The sequence below is a fragment of the Eucalyptus grandis genome, chromosome 1, assembly GCF_016545825.1.
Source record: "Eucalyptus grandis isolate ANBG69807.140 chromosome 1, ASM1654582v1, whole genome shotgun sequence".
In the NCBI taxonomy this organism is placed as follows: Eukaryota; Viridiplantae; Streptophyta; class Magnoliopsida; order Myrtales; family Myrtaceae; genus Eucalyptus; species Eucalyptus grandis.
The window spans coordinates 28420194-28438927 of NC_052612.1; the positions used below are offsets into that span (position 1 = coordinate 28420194).

General features: G+C 38.1%; 1 protein-coding gene and 1 non-coding gene across 2 annotated transcripts; both read left to right on the forward strand.

The window, feature by feature from the left end:
- Positions 1-7335: 7335 nt before the first annotated feature.
- Positions 7336-10309, forward strand: LOC104439389 (probable xyloglucan endotransglucosylase/hydrolase protein 32). The gene is made up of 4 exons (XM_010052467.3): positions 7336-7815; positions 7939-8039; positions 8564-8781; positions 9422-10309. Exons 1-4 carry the CDS (start codon positions 7608-7610, stop codon positions 9786-9788), a joined length of 894 nt encoding a protein of 297 aa, XP_010050769.2. The 5' UTR covers positions 7336-7607; the 3' UTR covers positions 9789-10309.
- Positions 10310-18120: 7811 nt separating this feature from the next.
- TRNAY-GUA lies at positions 18121-18205 on the forward strand. Its single transcript is given in 2 exon segments — positions 18121-18157; positions 18170-18205. It is a non-coding gene; the product is annotated as a tRNA-Tyr (tRNA).
- The last annotated feature ends 529 nt before the right edge of the window (positions 18206-18734 follow it).

Genomic DNA, 18734 nt, shown 5'->3' on the forward strand with positions numbered 1-18734 from the left:
GTCATGATCAAAAGGTACAACAGCCCAAGCGATGGACCTAACATAGATATAGCCACTAAAGCCATTCTACAAGGGTAAGAAATTAGTGCTTCTTGGTGAAATAGGCTCTAAAAAAATAGGAAGTAGTAACCCCTGTAATTATCTCTTATGGGCTTTAGGATAAGATCCTACACTTGCTACAAAATAATCGATTTAAGCCACAACTTCCCAATCCATCCATGAGTATATGAGGTTGCTCTCGGAGCCCAATGATGTGCCAAAAGTCATGAAGCCTCTCTACATGAGGTAACAAATACTTAACACACAAGTTATTCAAGAAGTATGCTACGAGATGACCAACGAAATTAGGGATGAGCGGTTTCAAGTTTTATTCAGGTTTTACTTAGAACTTGAAACTTACCCGTCGGAACAAATTTCCTAATTTTTAGAACTTAAAACCCATCATGCATACTCAGGAACTTGAAACCTATCTTATCACTGGTTCAAAGGTCGATTTCTAAGTCTACTCAAGTTGCACATGTACTTTTAATTGAACGAATACAGTGAATCATTAAGTTTAATAACCATCATTTGCTACAACCTATTGATCACAAATCATATTTAGACACATGAAGATTATGAAATATTAACAAAAGAAAAATCTCAATCATAGATATAATTGAAAATAAAACCTATTGATCACAGATCATATTTAGACACATGAAGATTATGAAATATTAACAAAAGAAAAATCTCAGTCATAGATATAATTAAAATGAAAACTCGGACTAATAGTTTCAAATTACACATTCATTATTGAACATTATTCGAGGTTCTAGATTCTCAATTTCACTTGGAACTTGGACCTATTTGTGAGAACAAGTTCCCTAATTTTTAAAAGCCGAAAACTACCGTGTATATCCTATAACGTGGAGCTATACTCACCCCCAAATAGAATCACCTCAAGCCGCTGTCTGTAATTTAGTATAAGAGTTCTTATACGGTGGCCTGGATTAATGGGCCACCCGCTTAGGCCAGACCAGGCCTACCCAAGCCCAATCATATTATGAAAGAAGTATGATTTTGATTTTTTATTTATTGTTATATATCATGAACGGATCTAAATAAAGATTTTTGGGTCCGATTGAAAGATCCGACTCTGGGTACGGCCCTTTAGGTGGCTAGGCCAGTGAGGAGCATTTTTTTCTTCTTTGGGTAAATGAGGAGCTTTAGAATCAATGCGGGACAGCTCTCAAGTGTCGGTAGGGCATCTTGTCCCACACTCCTGTGCTTTCAGAGAAAACTTTCAGTAATAATTGTAAGCACCGTAACGGATTAAAGAAATAAATGAAAGTGCTTCCATTTTTCTTATTTTATTCTCTCTCTCTCTACAAGTATTCTTTTATGATATATATATTTGTTCTAAGTTCCATTGCAATTATTGTTTCTGGTGAGCCTAATTTATCACACAGACAACCTAATTCTTTGGATCACTCATTTGAGAGATGAGTAAAAGAACTTTTGCTTTCCCTAGTTGCCTTTTCTTGTGAAACGTCCTATGTCTTCTTGTAGAAGGGCAAAAAGAAGAAGAGACAAGAAGGGCAAAAAGAAGAAGAGTATAACTAATTAATTGAAACAATAATGGAAGCAAATTTGGTAAGTTCAAAGAATAATCTTAATTAGCCATCCTTGAAGTTTATGCTTGTGAGTTCTAATATGTGAAAACTACTGGATAATTATCAAAGAAAATCATAAACCTATTGTACAAATTGATGGGAAGAACTACACTGATGAATCCTCAAAAGATTCAAGATTAAATTAGACAAATTTAAAGTTTATGACTAAATTGGAATCATATAATAGATTTAAAACTTTTTGATAATATTCCCTGAAAACTAGAGGTTTGAAGGGAGCTAGTGAGATGACAACACGTGGTGCCTCTGTCATGCAACATGTGTCTATAAGTGAATGGATTCATTTCAACGCAAGAATAAAATTCATTAGATCTCTTAAAATTATCCCTATAGTTCACGACCCTATACAAATTCTAGAAAAGTCACGATGAAGGCCATGTCAAGTATGTATAAACCTCTAAACACAGTCATGTCGATGTATATTTGATCGATCAAGCTCACAAAATGAGTACTTGGAAACCGTCATTAAGTTGAATAAATTGCACATGCCATATTTTTGCCTACCATGATCTAAGTGAATCATCCGGATGCATTAGAAAGGGCGAATCTCCTCATAAATTCAATGGACATGCAATAGGAGACTTGAGCTAATTCATGAAGTACATTTTGTCTGTCGTAAATTTAGGTAGATTGCATTGATAATTTGATTAGCTTTCAAATTGAATGATGCACTACATAATAAATTAATCTCCTAGCGAAAATATCAAGTATAAATTTTGTGCCACATTTAGCTTTTTCATAGGATAAATGTAGTTTTGACTTTGCATATAAGAATACGTCGATCAAATGTGGATTCTATGCGAACGCGGGGCAACACACTAGTTGTCGGGTCTCATGAAAATATAACATTAGATTTATATATTTTCGTCCAAGGTTATGTCCGTGGTACCTTTGGATTTTGGTGGACGACCAACTAAGGATCACCTTATAATATATCCATGCAATACTTAAATATTTTATAGAATTGAAACATCTTAAAATGGAGTAATTAGTTGGACCTCACTTGTTGTCTTCTTCCTTGTAGGTTTTGCTGACATTGGACCCGATTAATCTAATAATGGAGGTTAATAAAGCCAAAAGCTTTGGATCATCGCACTTTTAGAACCTCCAAAAGATGTGTGAGAGAGAGATTGGCATCCAAGAGGCCACGAGACTCTAGATGATGCCTTCCTTAATAATTATTTCGTGAACATCTATCCGACATGATATCTCCAGGAAAAATGAAGCATATATCGCCATCGAAGTTATAAAGAAAATTATACAGGGGCGATCTTATTCGTTTTTAGTCTAGAAATTATTCGACGCGCTTTCCTTCAAAGCAACGGATTGAATTTATTACGTAGATTGTCCCAACAAAATATTAGGCTTTTGACTTCATTTACAAAGTTGAGGCGACGTCAAAAAGAGGAAATGCAAAGATGCTCTCTCCACACACTTTTGAGAGCATGCACCAAAGTCCACAGCACTTATTTTCTTGGTACCAAAACATACCCAAATGAAGTAATTTTTTTAAATAATGAAGGAGAAATCGAACTGCTTCTATCTAAATTTACGGGAAAAGGGTACCCGATGATTCGAAAAATATAAAAATAAAAATCAACCTAAATTTCTTGTGAGTGCCTTGATTTGTCGGCCAATGAGGGCCCCATTTTTCCCATTTTCTTTCGCCTTCACCTTCACCTAGGTATTTCTTCCTCTGGCCGACAAAACAGTGTGACAATTACTAGTACAAATGTACATTGATCGTGCTGAGTTTTGTCTCATTTGCTGATTTTTCTTCATTTTGGTCCAAGAAAGGAGCTATGAGAGTGAGGGTGTACAAGAGACCTTCCTTGAGCACACGGAGTGAATGAATGTGAATTGGAACTAAAAGTCAGAAATTTATGAGGGGTGGGATCAACTGATGTAGTAAATGTATGACCTAAAATTTAGGGATCATGTTTTCTCGTTGTCTCTTTTTTTTTTCTTCTTTTGCTCCACCCCTTCGTTTCAAATGATGTGTGTGACTTGTACTTGGAGATGGGTAGGTCTTGAAATTTATTGTTTCCTGTAAAATGTGTCATCGCATAGGTTGTGGTTAGGGAACAAGTATTGTAAGGCTTACATACATATCAGATTCATCAGATCTGGAGCGGCTTGTTGTAAGGCTTGTTAGGGCACCAGATGTTTCCTCTTCTGGCAACCTTCTGATGGGTCAATAGTCAAAGTTTTGCATGGCATCGGATCTACTGTAGATGAAGCAAAATCTTGGGCAGTTTGAATATATAAATTTCCCTTTCAAAAAAATTATTGCCAAAATGGGTATCCTAAACTTTATACACATGATATAGCGAGTCTCATAACTCATAATCATTGTAATCAAATCTTAAATCTTTTAGTCTATGTGATTAATTTACAGTACATACTTTCGTGATTTTCAATAGATACAACAAAAAAAGATTTATCTGCACCTTTGAAGATAAAATTTTTAACTTGTCTTTACATGATAAAATATTCAGAACTCAACCATACTCCCTTTATAGAATTTAGAACTTCTGGGGGATTTTTCCCATGTCACAGAAGTCATTAAAGGTCACATCTTCAATCGCTCTTTCTCCCGTTCATGTCTTTCCTGGAGGAACCGCACGTTATCCTTTCCATGGGAAAAAAAAAAAGAATCAGTGCGTCAGTGGATATTACAGGTCCTCAAGGAAGTCTTAATCGGTCTACATCGCATGGCATTAAATTTTTAGAAATTATGGCTTTCTTTATTTCTCTTATTTTCAGTGGTGTCTAAATAGTACTAGAGTCCTACCTAGTTTTGAAATCCGCACCCTAAAAATTATTACGGGCATGATTACTAATTTTTCCTTAAATTGAATTAGTTGCGCTCATGTCGTGGTCTAGCCGCCTCGTGATTATGGCATGGCATGCCTCCGCCAGGCCCCTTAATTGACAGTTCACCATCTATAATTATTGCTAATGAAAGAGCTCATTATCAGACAATTAAGTGTTCGATCTGTTATGATTTTAAGACACCGAAAGTCGACAATCCATAACGTACAATCCGACATGGAGAGCTTACCTTGCTTGGCAACTTTTTTGGATTGAAATGCAATGAGATGACACCTCTGTCACTGTCTTGCGCTTGCACAGTAGCAAACATGAGAAATGGACCTTAACGTGCTATCACAGAGGCCTTATATGTATACAGACAATTAACTGGCGGAAGGAAAAGCTCTGTGTGTATAAATGAGAAACTCCTCAAGACAGAAGAGCCTTTGGAAATGCTCGGTCCAGCCGTGTGCCAACAAGGGTCGAGGCGAATCCAGTCGATCTGTGTACCGGCACATCGTCGCAATGACCAGAGCCAACCCTATAGCCTCTCCTTGAAGTGTGATCTTTAGGCCGCCGTCCTTATTGTGGCAGCTATTTGGATCGCACGAACTGTTCTTTTCAAGTGTACGTGACTTGAACCCAAAATTTATTTCAAGAACTACTCCCATCTTCCGAATGAAAATGATCTTAGATAACAGTATGACATCCTTTAGTGGCCAGTTGAGCTTCGCCATAGAGCAGTCCAAGGGCGTGATAGTTGCCAAAAACAATATTTTTACTTTCCCCTCAAAAATTAAAAATTTAAATAAATTTCGAAAAGTTTATGAAAAATTACATGGAGATATGTATGTTGACACTTATATTTCATAAAATAATGAGATTTTCCGATTTTAATAAGTTAAAATGCACACCAGAAAGTAAAAAATCAATTTAGACATGACTTCAATTATTAAAAGCAAGGGTTTTTTTTTTTTTTTTTTTACTTTGAATTGACTGCTATATATTTATCTGTACTTTTTAATAATAGGATTCAACCTTTAATTTATATTGGGGATCCCTTTTCTTAAAAAGTCATTTAATATTATGTGCAATCTTTTTGCTGTTTCTTTAGAATTAGAATAAATTTTGATTTTGACGCGAAAGGGAAATAACAACTTTTCCTCCCTAAAAGGATGGGACGAATAGAGTCTTAAAGCATTTTATCATTTTAACTATTAGGCTCTATTTATTTGGCAAGACATGAATGATTTAAAAATATTTTTATCATGTTCACTTATATTGGTTGAAACATATAGTTAACAAAAAAATATCTTCACTTTCGACAACATTTTTCTAAATGATGAAAATATTTTTTATCCATTCATTTTTATAATTAATATAAATAATTAATTTTAAAAATATATTTTTCAAATCATTCATTTTCTTTAAAAGTAAATTGAGTGGTAATGGAAATTAGGTGAACCCCCCACTATCCCATTTGATAAATCTTCTAATGGACAAAACTTTATCACAATTAAATGTGAGAAAAACTGTACAGCTCAGGGAAAGATGATGGTCATTGCCTCAATGATTGTATTATAATCCGCATGGCCTACAAGGAATTAATCAATATTTATGGTACATAGCCCCTCCCTCGCCCGTACACTAATTCCCCTTCCGTTAAACGACAACCGAAGCTCACACGCATCAACTTGCAATGAAATCAACGCGCGGGGCCCGCCCAGGATCCATCATGTCCCTCCTTCCACTATCCACTGGCCAAGGACTGGAACTGAGGATGGTGGCAGAAAAACCAGGAGGATGAAAATGGTGAAAAGGAAAGGATATCCCAAGGGGGTTTAATCATGTCAAGAATGTTTTACTGCATAAAAAAATGAAAGGGTATGTCAATAATGTTTCCAGATCGTCGATCGGATTGTGAATTTAACCTTTAGGGTTCGAGGCAATAGACGAGTTATGATTTTGATTGGACGTTCCGTAATAAATACAGAATCGTTACTAATGTTCAAAATGGATAACTAAGCCAAGTGCCTCAATTTCATCGCTCTGCAAAAAGGGAAAAAAATGGAATGAGAACACAAATAATGCATGAATTTTGGCTCAATATACAATTGTTAAATGTGATTTTTAAACTTTCGCCCAAATATATAATGCAGTCCTCAAATTTTTAATTTATTGAATATAATCCTTAAACTTTTTGTTTATATTTAAATTAATTCCTAAATAATATGAAAATATTCAATACTATTCTACCATTAATTTAATTGCAAACATAACATATCAAAAAAATCCAAGGATTAGATTGAATATGTTTCAAAAGTACAAAAATCATATTAAATAAATTGAAAAATTTATGGACCACATGAGTTAAGGTTTAAAGATTATATTGTATATTAAGATAAAATTCATGAATCATTTATTTTGTATAATTTTGTCAAAGAAAAAGACCAATGAAATTATTTGGCTTTGCATTAAATGCCTAGACAAAAGGGCATGTAGATATGATGGAGGGTGGGATAAAGAAGTACTGGCCTGGTCCTCTGCACGGGTTCCCAAATTATTGTGGGCAGTGAACGAAATGAAACTTGAAGCATCAAAAAGTGAAGATGAACAGCTAAAATTTACAACCAAAAAGAAATAAAAGTAGAAGAGTGCACATTTAAGAGACATACATCTACCCACAAGTCACAGCACATCTTCTCCATCTCCCTTTTCCTAGCTTTCCAGCCATGCAAAGCAAGGTTGCTCTCTTTAAAGGCAAGAAAATACCGAGTAGTTGTGACATACAAGACATATCATGCCTAATTTGCAGGTTACACCATTCTGAAGTTTTTCTGCTTGTGAAATTTAAGTTAGATTCGTCCATGCGCAGTCTTGTCTAGAGATGATCTTTGTGCCTGACCATGGTAAATTGCTTAATATAGGAAGTGGGGGACCCACTAATCTTTTATTTATATCGACTGTAATGCCCTACTGCCTCTCCCACTCTCTCTCCCACCCTCTCCCTCCCTCCCTCTCTCACTCTCTCTGTCTAAAATAACACATCCACTCGAGCTCTCTTGCATCATCTTCTGCCTTCTTCCTTGAGAAGAAGCAGCAGAAAGAAGAAAGGAGACGATGGCTCTGCTCTATCTCTCGCTGCTCCTGGTGCTTCTGATGTTGCCGATATGCCCAGGCAATGCCCAGTGGCCTCCAGCGCCAGGGTACTGGCCGAGCTCTAGGTTCAGGTCCATGAGCTTCTACCAGGGGTTTAAGAACCTCTGGGGCCCTCAGCACCAGAGGGTCGACCAGAGCGCGTTGACCATCTGGCTTGACAGCACCTCAGGTCCTCCTCAGACTAGGAATCGACAGAAGTTTCACTTCATTCCTGTGCATCGGGGTCTTGTCGGTGCTGATTAGTTGTTCAATTTTTCGTTTGATTTACTTGGGACTGGTGAATTGGATGTAGGAAGCGGGTTCAAGTCGGTCAAGCCGTTCCGGTCCGGGTACTTCGGCGCATCCATCAAGCTCCAACCGGGTTACACTGCAGGGGTCATAACTTCATTCTATGTGAGCAACATGATGAACAGAGGCTATCGCCAAATGGCATTTGGATAGATGGGTAGACAGTACTAGGATGAATTCATACATCTGTCTTTTCAATCTAGGCCAGAGCTGTTCTTTTTTCTTCTTTTTTTTCATTTTCATTTTAGCACGTTTGGACCGTTGTCGGCAGACTGAGGACATGATAATTGACATTTGAACAATTAGTCATTCAATCTCTGAGAGCTTAAAATTGGCAGGAGTTTAAGCAAATATAATGCCTGCATCCTAAATCAATAAGGTATACCGTGGCTAAATCTAGAAGAATGCTAGGTCTCTATACACGACGTTGCGAAACATTCTCGCCATCCACATTCAGCATCGTTCTCAAGAATCTAGTGCGGACCCAATATGAATAGGAGTCAAAGTTGTAAATGGAAAGATTTCTGTGTTTATTTCTCTTGTTACTTTGGTGAAGCTTATGACAGACATTCTTGTTTTCCTGGTGAGAAAGATAACTAATTGAATCGGGGTATAAAAAACAATGGCAGCTTTCGAACGGCGAGGCTCATCCAGGGTTTCACGACGAGGTGGACATCGAGTTCCTGGGAACCACGTTCGGGAAGCCCTACACGTTGCAGACCAATGTTTACATCCGGGGGAGCGGCGACGGCAGGATCATAGGCAGAGAGATGAAATTCCACCTCTGGTTCGATCCCACCCAGGCCTTCCATCACTACGCCATTCTCTGGAGACCCAACGAGCTCATGTAAGTCGAAACAGTTCCTTTGCCTTTTCTTTTACTCTCCTCTTCTTCACATCATCTAATTGCTCGCCACACAACTTGCACGTGACCGGCAAACCCCGACACCGGTCGTACCTGCGGGAAGCATCGGAGATTAACCGATCTGAGGTTTTGATGTGCCGACACTAGTTTCGGGAAAAGATGTGCATATCTGTTGCCAATAGGATTTTGTCATTTGATCCAGTTCTGGTCAGACTGGTCTCACCGACTATATAGTAAAAGTGAAGGCGAAGGCTGTTTACTGTGGTTTCTAGTACCTTTGAATGTTAGGAAAGCTTAATGACACGACAAGGGAAATAGAGACTACCAGGATAGACAGGGACGCGATCCTAATGTTTGAGACCGTGGGGACCAAATATATAGAAAGCATTTTAGACACGGACTCTTTTGTACAAATGCTATTTCCATGTAACACCCAAATTTTATTTTTTAAGAAAACCATTTTCGTGTAATTTCTGAAATTATAGAAAAGATCAGTTTTATGTCCATTAGCTATTAATTTATTTGAGCAACTATCGATTACTAATTTAATCATCCCATGAAAATCACAATGAGCAGCATCGACCCTTTTTGTTTCTTATTCCTTTGGTTGTGAATTTTACAGATTCCTTGTGGACGACATTCCCATAAGGAGGTACCCGAGGAAGAGCGCGGCAACCTTCCCGATGAGGCCAATGTGGTTGTATGGGTCCATATGGGACGCCTCGTCTTGGGCCACGGAGGATGGCAAGTACAAGGCTGACTACCGGTACCAACCTTTTGTCGCGCGGTACACCAACTTCAAAGCGAGCGGCTGCTCTGCCTACTCGCCGGCTTGGTGCCGCCCCGTCTCCGCCTCACCCTACCGCTCGGGCGGCCTCACCAGGCAGCAATACCGCGTGATGAGATGGGTTCAAGCTCACCACATGGTCTATAACTATTGCCGAGACTCGAGAAGGGACCATTCGCTCACTCCAGAGTGCAGGATTTGAGGAAGGAGGGTTCCCCCAAGATTTTTCTAAAAGCCACAAGCTCAAGCACAGGGTCAATTCATATGATTTCACTCTTCACATGTGTCGATTTCTATTGGGATTTTGGGTTTCTTTTCTTTTTTTTTCTTTTGAGGTCAAGAGGAGGGCTGTCTTGAGATGTAATTTTCCCCACCTTGCTACAAGGACATTTGGAGCAAGGTTTGTTGAGACTCAAGCGTCCAAGGCTCCCAAATCAAGGGGCCAAAAAAAAAGGTGTGAAAAAGAAAGTGTGTGTGAATGTTGATAATAAGATTTTTCTATTCTGCTCGAGGTGCTTTTGGGTGTACATTATTGGCTGGATGGATACAAGGTTTGGAAAGGGATTGAGGGGGACGTGAGGGGAGTGAGCAAGGGAGAATAAAAAGAGGAGGAGGGGCAAGAGATGATGATTGGAGATGCCAAAAGGAGATGGGGAGTCATGTGGTTTTTGAGTGTCAAGAGTCTTTCACTTGTCATTTCCCAATAAAGCAAAAGCTCTTTCACGGTTTGCATTTTCTTTTTGGTTATATTGAAGACGAAATCAACTCTCGTATTCTAATTGGATAAAATTTCTCAGGTGAGTTGTAAGTTCCACATTCATATGTATCCCAAGGAAAATTACATTCTTGAGGCTCATTTAACATATCTATGCTTCTGATTTTCAAAAAAGAGATGAATCTTCATTTGAAATCGCTTTCTTTAGCGAGGTATGAAATAATTTAGCATACAACCACCTAGCCCTCCCTCATGACGACACGCACTCTCTCGGGTTAAAAGGTGGGAAAAAATAAATCATGTTCGCTCCATATGCACGAGAGCTTCACAGGTATGCACAGTAGATGCGGTGGGGCCTTCATCTAATGGATTCAATACTATTGGGGTCAGCGTTTAGAGCATGCAATTAGGCCATCAAAAGGTAATGATGCCTATCTAATTGCCTCTTTTCTCCTTTAAGTGATAAAATATTAGATAAATCTATTTTGGCATGTAAATCATATGTCACTTCATTCATTACTCGCCACCTGTCCGAGGAAGGTCCACTTTTCAGATTTTTCTTTCTTTCATTACTGTCTCTTTCTTCTCTCATTGTCTCTTCATTTTCTTTCTTACTCCACATGGACGACACTTGTAACCAGCCATGGACGAGCGGCTCGAGAGCATGCCAACGCTTACCCATGGGGCACCTACAACGTCATTCACCAAAAAGGACTTCCATTTCTCATATTTTTTCTCTTAATTTCCCCTTTGGTCCGAGAACAAGCCGAAGCATCCCGTCATCATCACTTGCAATCTCGAGCCTTCACTAAGCCGCCCCTACATCCTCAAGTACCCTTGTAGCTCCAATGTTGTTGCCTCCATCCAAGCTTCCAGATTTGACAAGGGCTTGATCCTTGCCCAGATTCGGCGAGGGCAACCCTTGCTAAATATTGCTACCCTCGCCTGTAACCGATCATCAACCATGGCCAAGCACCAACCACAAGCCAAAGAGAATGAAAGGAAAAAATAAAATAAAAGAAGAGACGATGAAGAAGGAAATAAATCAGAGGTGTTGAACAGAGGAGAGAGGTAGAGGGATTGATCAATGGGGCCCATGGGACACATAGTGAGCGCTAAATGGAGTGTCCTACCATATTCATGGTAAAACTGGCTTATGTAATATTTTCTCCTTCAAGAAGTTTTCCATCTTTTCATTATTGTTTTGGACCTGATACTTTAAAAATCCCCCAATTTTAAGACTAATCTCAACTCTACCTATAAACTTCTTTTATCCCATAAAAACCCCAGCTTTAAGTCCAATTCTAATTTTACCCTAAACTTTTTGTTGTCTCATTACCCCTAATTTTAGGTCTAATCTCAATTCCATAATAAAAAATTTGTGTCTCATAAAAGCTGCTAACTTTTAGTTGAGTCTTAAATGTGCTCCCGTTAACCCTCCATCCCAAATTTCATGTTGACAATCAAGAGATGAAAAACTCACTAGTGCAAGCTATTAGAGCGTCCTATGCGCAAGCTTTCTTACCCGAGAAATGGAAGACTTCTTAGCATGAGAGATTGAAGAATGAGATATTGAAGATTGAGCTTAAAATCGAAGATCCTTGAGTGAGATAGAAGGAAGACTCTCTTAAGAGTAAAAGTAATTAAAAAAAAAACAGCCCTAATTGCATTAGTTATTACCCAAATTTCAAATCCAATAAGACGTTGTTGCTTATCCAAAAAATGCCTTTTGGATATGAAATTTGGGGAAAAGTTAGAATAGTAATATGAAAATGCCATGTAGGATCAATAGGGGCGATTTTTTACGGAGGGTTAACAATGGTAGATATGAGACTCAAGTAAAAATTGATGATTTTTTTTTATGAGACAAAATAAAAAAGATTACAATAAATTAGGACTGAATCTAAAGTTGAGAAATTTTTATGGTATTAGACTTGATCAAGTTCAAACTCTTCTAACTTGAGTTCAATGCCTTATATAAAGGACCCCAAACTTTTGATCCGAGGTCGATGCTCAACAACATCTGAGAACTTCATCTACAACAAACAAATTACAAATCCTAAGTCTTTATGGTGGATGACAATAGATCTTTCATCATCGTAAAAATTAACACTAATAGTCCATACTTTTAACTCGATATATAATACCATCTTGAGCTTTTAATCCATTCAATGTAATTATTATCTTATTCTTAAACATTCAATATAATCCATAAATCTTTGATTTGCTCAATACGGTACCTCAACCTTTCATAACAAAGTCAAATTTACTCGTCATAATTACACTATTGCCCAGATTTTTTTAAATATCTTTTCATATCCTTTTCCTAAATCAACAAAAAAAATAGGATATCTATCGAGATGGTTCCGGTTAAGTAAATTGTACCTTATAATCCCTATAATGGTCAAAGTAAAGCCAACGATTGAAAGTGAGTATCACATTTAGCCACTTAGGGTGCTTTTGATAACGATTTTGTTCCCGAGAATTAATTCTGACCATAAATGATTAATTTGTATTCTGTTCCCGGGAACTGATTCTGAGTAAAAAAATGCATTTGATAACTGTCCAAAATTTTTTATTCTGAAATAGAATTGTGTTTGATACCATGTTAATTGATTCTATTCCAAATCAATTTCTTTTAATTTTTAAATAATTTTTTTACTTTTTCCTTTTTTTCTTTTCCTTTTTTTCTTTTTTCTTTTCTTTTTTTCCCTTTTCTCCTATTCTTCTTCTTCTTCATGTGGCCGCGCCGGACGGTGACCAGCCATACGAGGGCCAGCAACGCTCACCGAAGCGTTGCCAACCCTCGTCGACCGATCCTCGCCGACAGCTAGGCGAGGCTCGCCCAGTCTCACTGGTGGCCTTGTCGGCATTGCCGGGGCTGGGTGAGGCCGGCCTGGCCACCGACGAGGTTGGGCGAGGCCCACCTGGCCATCGGCAAGGCTTAGCCTCATCCGATCCGGCAAGGCCGAGCCTCGGCGAGGCCGGGCGAGCCGGCCTCGCCGGTGGTTGGGCTTGCCTTCGCGAGCTCGCCGAACCTCGCCCGGCCTCGGCAAGCCTCCGGCAAGCTTGCCGGACCGGCGAACGGCAACTAGCGGCGGATGGCGGCGGAGGGCGGTGGCGGGCGGTGGCAGAGGGCGGCGGTGGATGGCGGCGAGCAGTGGTGGACGGCAATTGCAAGATGATGGAAGGGAAGAATGAGACTTTCACTGTTTTGATTCTTTTTTTTATTCTCAAACGGAGAATCGCATTTTTTTTATTCTCAAGTATTTTCCCAATCTATTCCCGGAAACAAAATTTTACCAAACACGATTCTCGTCCCAAACTGATTTTGAAAATAAGAATCAGGCACTGTTTGACACGTTGCTAAACAGCCCCTTGACAGCCTGCTACTTGCGGCGCATCTCCCTGTTCTCCTCAGCTTTGCTCCACTTGAAGTCAGGACACGAGAACGTTCGATTCAATACGTGGGGAACTAACAAGGTACAAATCTCTATCGACATGTATTGGCTTGTTAACATCCATCCAATGATGAGAAGGTTGAAAAATGACCATGGCTTTTTAATTGGACACCGAGGCTACAACCTGTCATTCATTAGCCTTTATCGAATCTAATTTCTCTGTTGCTGCAATGACAAAAAGAAAATCGCAAAAGCCTGTAAGCCACTTCTTATTAGGCAAGCTCACGGGATTAAAGAAGCATGTGATGATGGGGGCAACTCTCTTTCTCAGGCTCTCCTATTTAACTTTCCGGTATTATTGAACGAACGACCAGGGAATTCTGATTGATCAGATGATGATTGTTCTTGAACGACGGAAGTTAACGGACCTTGTAATTTAATCCCAAATGCTAGGGAATGAAATTACTAGAGAAATTAATGAGGAACAATTAGAGCACCGGATATTTATGTGATTCGAATGGACAATAGGTGCCTATATTATGAGCATCCAAATAATATGGGCCGCAAATTCATTGGATTCAGTTTTGCATAATAACCTTAAATTCGAGAAATATTTTAACAATTCTCCACCTAGCCTAAATGTTTTAACAAATTTATTTGATTTAATGGTAGGTACCTAGATGGGGAATGGACGCAGTCCACATGATCATAGAATTCTCCATCATTGGAAACTTCTTCATAATTACATCCTCCCCTGACATTTTAGCTCGAACATGGAAATATCAATCGTCAATGAACTCGATCCAATTGTCCTGTCTCTAGCTTCCACTGAGCACCACATAAACTCAATATTTCGCACTAACATCACTAACCAGGTCATGACCATGCTGCTGCTTGAGCCCCTTCCATTGTCAACATGTTTTCGGCCTTAGTCATCGATAATTTAATAATTCAATTTTTGCAAATTGAAGGTCGCCAACTAGCAGCTTCTGGGTTCCTAGGAGCTTCCTAAATCCTAGGTTTAAATAACTACAGGATGCAAAAATGATAATAAAGTAAAGTATCATACTCGAGTCACTACCAATTGGTTTAGAAAACCGAGGTTAATTGGACATTTGAAGGCTTGTGATGATAGAAAAGTTGGCCCAAGTGCACGTATGAAGGAAGTCGGTCTACGAAAAGTAGAGATCTTAGATCCAAGGGTCCGATTACACGTGAGATGAATTGGCATTCCACAGTACCAAAAGACAGATCATTCCAGCTATCATTTTCTTATAAATGGCAAAATTCTCAGCTATGCCGACTCAATCGTGGCATATTTAAAGTGGTCTTTTACTTTTTAGCTTTCGCTTTATTTATTGCAATGTACTCATTTTGACGACTTCTTCTTTTTTTGTTCGTTTCCCACCTAAAATCTTCACAATTTATGAATGCTACCACATGAATTCACATATTTATATATGCATTTTATTAATTGAGAACACTATCTTCAATTTAGATAGGAAAAAAAAAAAAAAAAAAATCTTTCTGCCTTTTAGAAGTCGGAAAGAAACCATACCTTTACAGTCAAAAGTCAAAGATAAAAGAATCACGTCAATTTCACAAACTTTATCAACAGAAGTTTTTTTTAACTTGTTTGATTTTCTATATAGTACCTCGCTTTTTTCTTCTGAATATCTAATATCTAACTCCAGAAACTTTTATAAAGTGAGGCCTAGTCTAGTAGCCCGAAAAAGGAACGGAGAAAATGATGGAAATGGCATCAAACAAAGTAGACACCCAATCTTGATTATTAGAAATCGCGCCACGAGGAAGCAGCCAAAAGAAAACCCATTTGCCCTAATCTTCAACGCCTCTCTAGCCGGACCCCAAATTCCAAATCCACCCGAGTCCCATGCAAAAGATAAAAACAAATCCCATTCCTTTCCCCGTTCGAAGAGGACAACACGGGTATCCTCGACAAATACAACCCAACCGAAAGAAAGCAAAGAGGACCCGATGCATGATTACAAGGTTTTTCATGAGAGCAGAAGAGAGAACATGCCTCGTTCCCCACAAAATCAACATGTTCTTGAAGTTGCTTATACGACAGCCATTGTGATGGTGCACGAAAGAAAAAAGAATCGAAAAGGGGAATGAAATGTGTCAATGCAAAGGCCCATTGAGAACAGGAGGGGCCTTTGATGGGGAGGAGCTTTTGAATTGAAAATTGACTAGAAAAGGATAGCGAATGTCCCCAAACCAAACACGTTAGAGATTATAAATGGAGTTCAACTAAAAGTCTATTGACTAGAAAAGGATAGCGAATGTCCCCAAACCAAACACGTTAGAGATTATAAATGGAGTTCAACTAAAAGTCTTTTCTCTCTCTCTCTCTCTCTCTCTCTCTCTCTCAGAGTTCAAATATCTTTATGTAAAGACAACGCAGAGAGCATTGGTAGTCGCTTTTGACGCTCAATCTAAACCTTTAATAGCCATATGCCAATCAATACAATCTTGATAACTAAAACCCTTCAATATCGCCCTATCGAGCTAAAGATTTTCATTAGGCTTTCATTTCCCCGTCCTAATTTAAGTCCTTTTTTTTTTTTTGCATCCGCAACTTACTATTATCACCAAACGCTAGACCCGAATCACATTCCACCACTCTCTCGGGTTAAGTCTTAGGAACCTCCTCTTGCGGCTTTAGAGCCCAAGCGAATCAACACCCGGCGCTCCTTCCAGAAAATCATCGTGACGCCAGCTTCAAAAAAATCATTTAGTGCAGCCCATCCGATGACGACGCTGCGACCAAACAATAAGCAAACTGATTTTCGACATGGCGATTGCAGAGTACCAACCCAATTGGGATAGACAATATCGTCCAAACATGTATGCCCAATACAGAAAAAGATCTCCCATGAGATTCTGCAGGCTTAAAAAACCCCGCAGAAAGGGGAGGGGGTTGGTTTGGTGTTTTTGGTTGGGGGTGTTTTGGCACGGGCATTGCATTGAATTTGAACCTTTTCCAGAAGAGGAATAAATCATGTCGAGCCAGGACAAACATTTAACATGATGATGGGCCAAATCAAAGTGGTTAGATCTTTGGGCAAAGTTATGTCACAGTCGAAGCATCACATCCACCATCCTCTCCATCGGTCTGGGCACTTATGCCGATGTGTCCGATTGACGAAGTATGGTCCAGTGTTGCAAGACGTTAGGATCCACTGGTTTTTGTACGAGATCTGTCATTGTCCTTTTAAATGCCTTATTTCGTATATGTACATGTGATGGACATTATACGAGTTTTGATATTATTTGATAACTTTTATTTATACATCGAGTCGGAATCATAGTATTTGGGCGTTTATGGGAATTGAGATAGAATATGAATGGTTGGAAATTAGTTAGGTGAGCATTATTATTTCCTCGTTGACCCCAAGAAAAAGATTGCCTTGGCGAAATTCCCCCCATAAATATAAAGAGAGGGACTTTCAATGGAAATGATTATTTTGCACTGTCTTGTCCAACATGCCGGATAAAAGAAGAGGCTGAAATATTCTGTGCCCTAATTTCTCGGGCCACTTTTTTTCTTTTGGTCGAGAAAAGAGTATTTATTTTTTGGGCCACTTGGTTTTTGGTCGGTTTTTTTTTTTTTTTTGGGCCACTTGAAAGAGGGGCTAATGTAAGGATTTTTCATAGGGTAAGCAAATATGTTGTCAACTGTGATTTTTTTTTTTTTTTTTGAAAATGTTTTAGTGGATGCAATCCAGTATATATAGATTTGAAGAATTGTAAAAATTGATATTGAGTCAAACACTAAGCAAACCAAAATTTTTGATAAGTATCTATGCTTAGTACTAGAAAAGATAGTTTTCTTTTTATTTCGAGTGCAATCATGTTTTGTTTTTGACTATTTATTCATACGATATAGAAATGAAACTTTTGAATCCAATGTCCACCATCAAATATACTTGAATACCATTAACATATCTATGATTCTTACAATAACAAAATCTAAATTGGCCTTTGTGCGCATCTAAGTGGGTGTTTTTCAAAGCAATGGGTAATTATTTCCACTAAAATCACTCCATAAATATACTCGAAATATTGTTTTTATTTTCAAAATCCTTGGGCACACACGTGCGTAGCACATGTTAGACAACTAGTATTTTATACATGAAAATTTTTGTTTCAATAAAGTAAATGACATCCCATAATTCATTGAAAGGAGAAAATCACAAGTACTTTGTAGAAAGGAGGAAACTAATGATGCAACCGGGTCAATTAATTTCATAATTTTCCAACTAAAGCCATTAACCAATTTAGTAATAGAAAAATTTTGCACTGAGATTATTTAGCTTCGCCCTTTTTTTTTTTTTTTTGGTGTGAAGACTGTTATATAATTAATATTTAAGGTGGAAGCCACTGACATCAATCCGACCTTAGCTCAGTTGGTAGAGCGGAGGACTGTAGTAGTTGCAGATCATCCTTAGGTCGCTGGTTCGAATCCGGCAGGTCGGATTTTTTTTGGGTCTTTTTCTATATTCTTTTTCTGGCCGCTTTAGACTATCCGTCCATTTCACAGAAAATAAACATTTTGAAAAACATTTTTTTTTCAAAAATGATCACTTATATAATTAGAAATAATTATTTACTTAAAAATTATATTTCATGGATGACAGATATATTGCGTTCATTTATTTTATTTTTTTTAAGCGGTACAAATAACCATATTTTTAAAATATTTTTCAAATCATAAATTTTCTGTGAAATAGACAGAGCAGTAATTTCAAGTCCTTTTCCCATATATGATAACAATCGTTTAGCAGGAACGTTTGATCCACCTTCATGACCACACTACTGCAACAAAACTAACGAAAATGATCATAAGGATGAGTATCGATACAATAATATTTGGGTTAAGTACAAATCGGTTGTGCAATTTCTTGTTCCAATCTTTATTTTGTTAGATTAATACAACAAAACAAAATCCCAAGCTAATATACCTATAATAAATTATAGTAAATTAATTTTTAACCACTAAAGACTT

Coding starts and splice junctions, on each gene's coding strand:
- LOC104439389 (XM_010052467.3), top strand. CDS start 7,608: ATGGCTCTGCTCTATCTCTCGCTGCTCCTGGTGCTTCTGATGTTGCCG. Junction 7,816..7,938: donor CTGGCTTGACAGCACCTCAG/GTCCTCCTCAGA, acceptor AATTGGATGTAG/GAAGCGGGTTCAAGTCGGTC. Junction 8,040..8,563: donor GGGTCATAACTTCATTCTAT/GTGAGCAACATG, acceptor AAACAATGGCAG/CTTTCGAACGGCGAGGCTCA.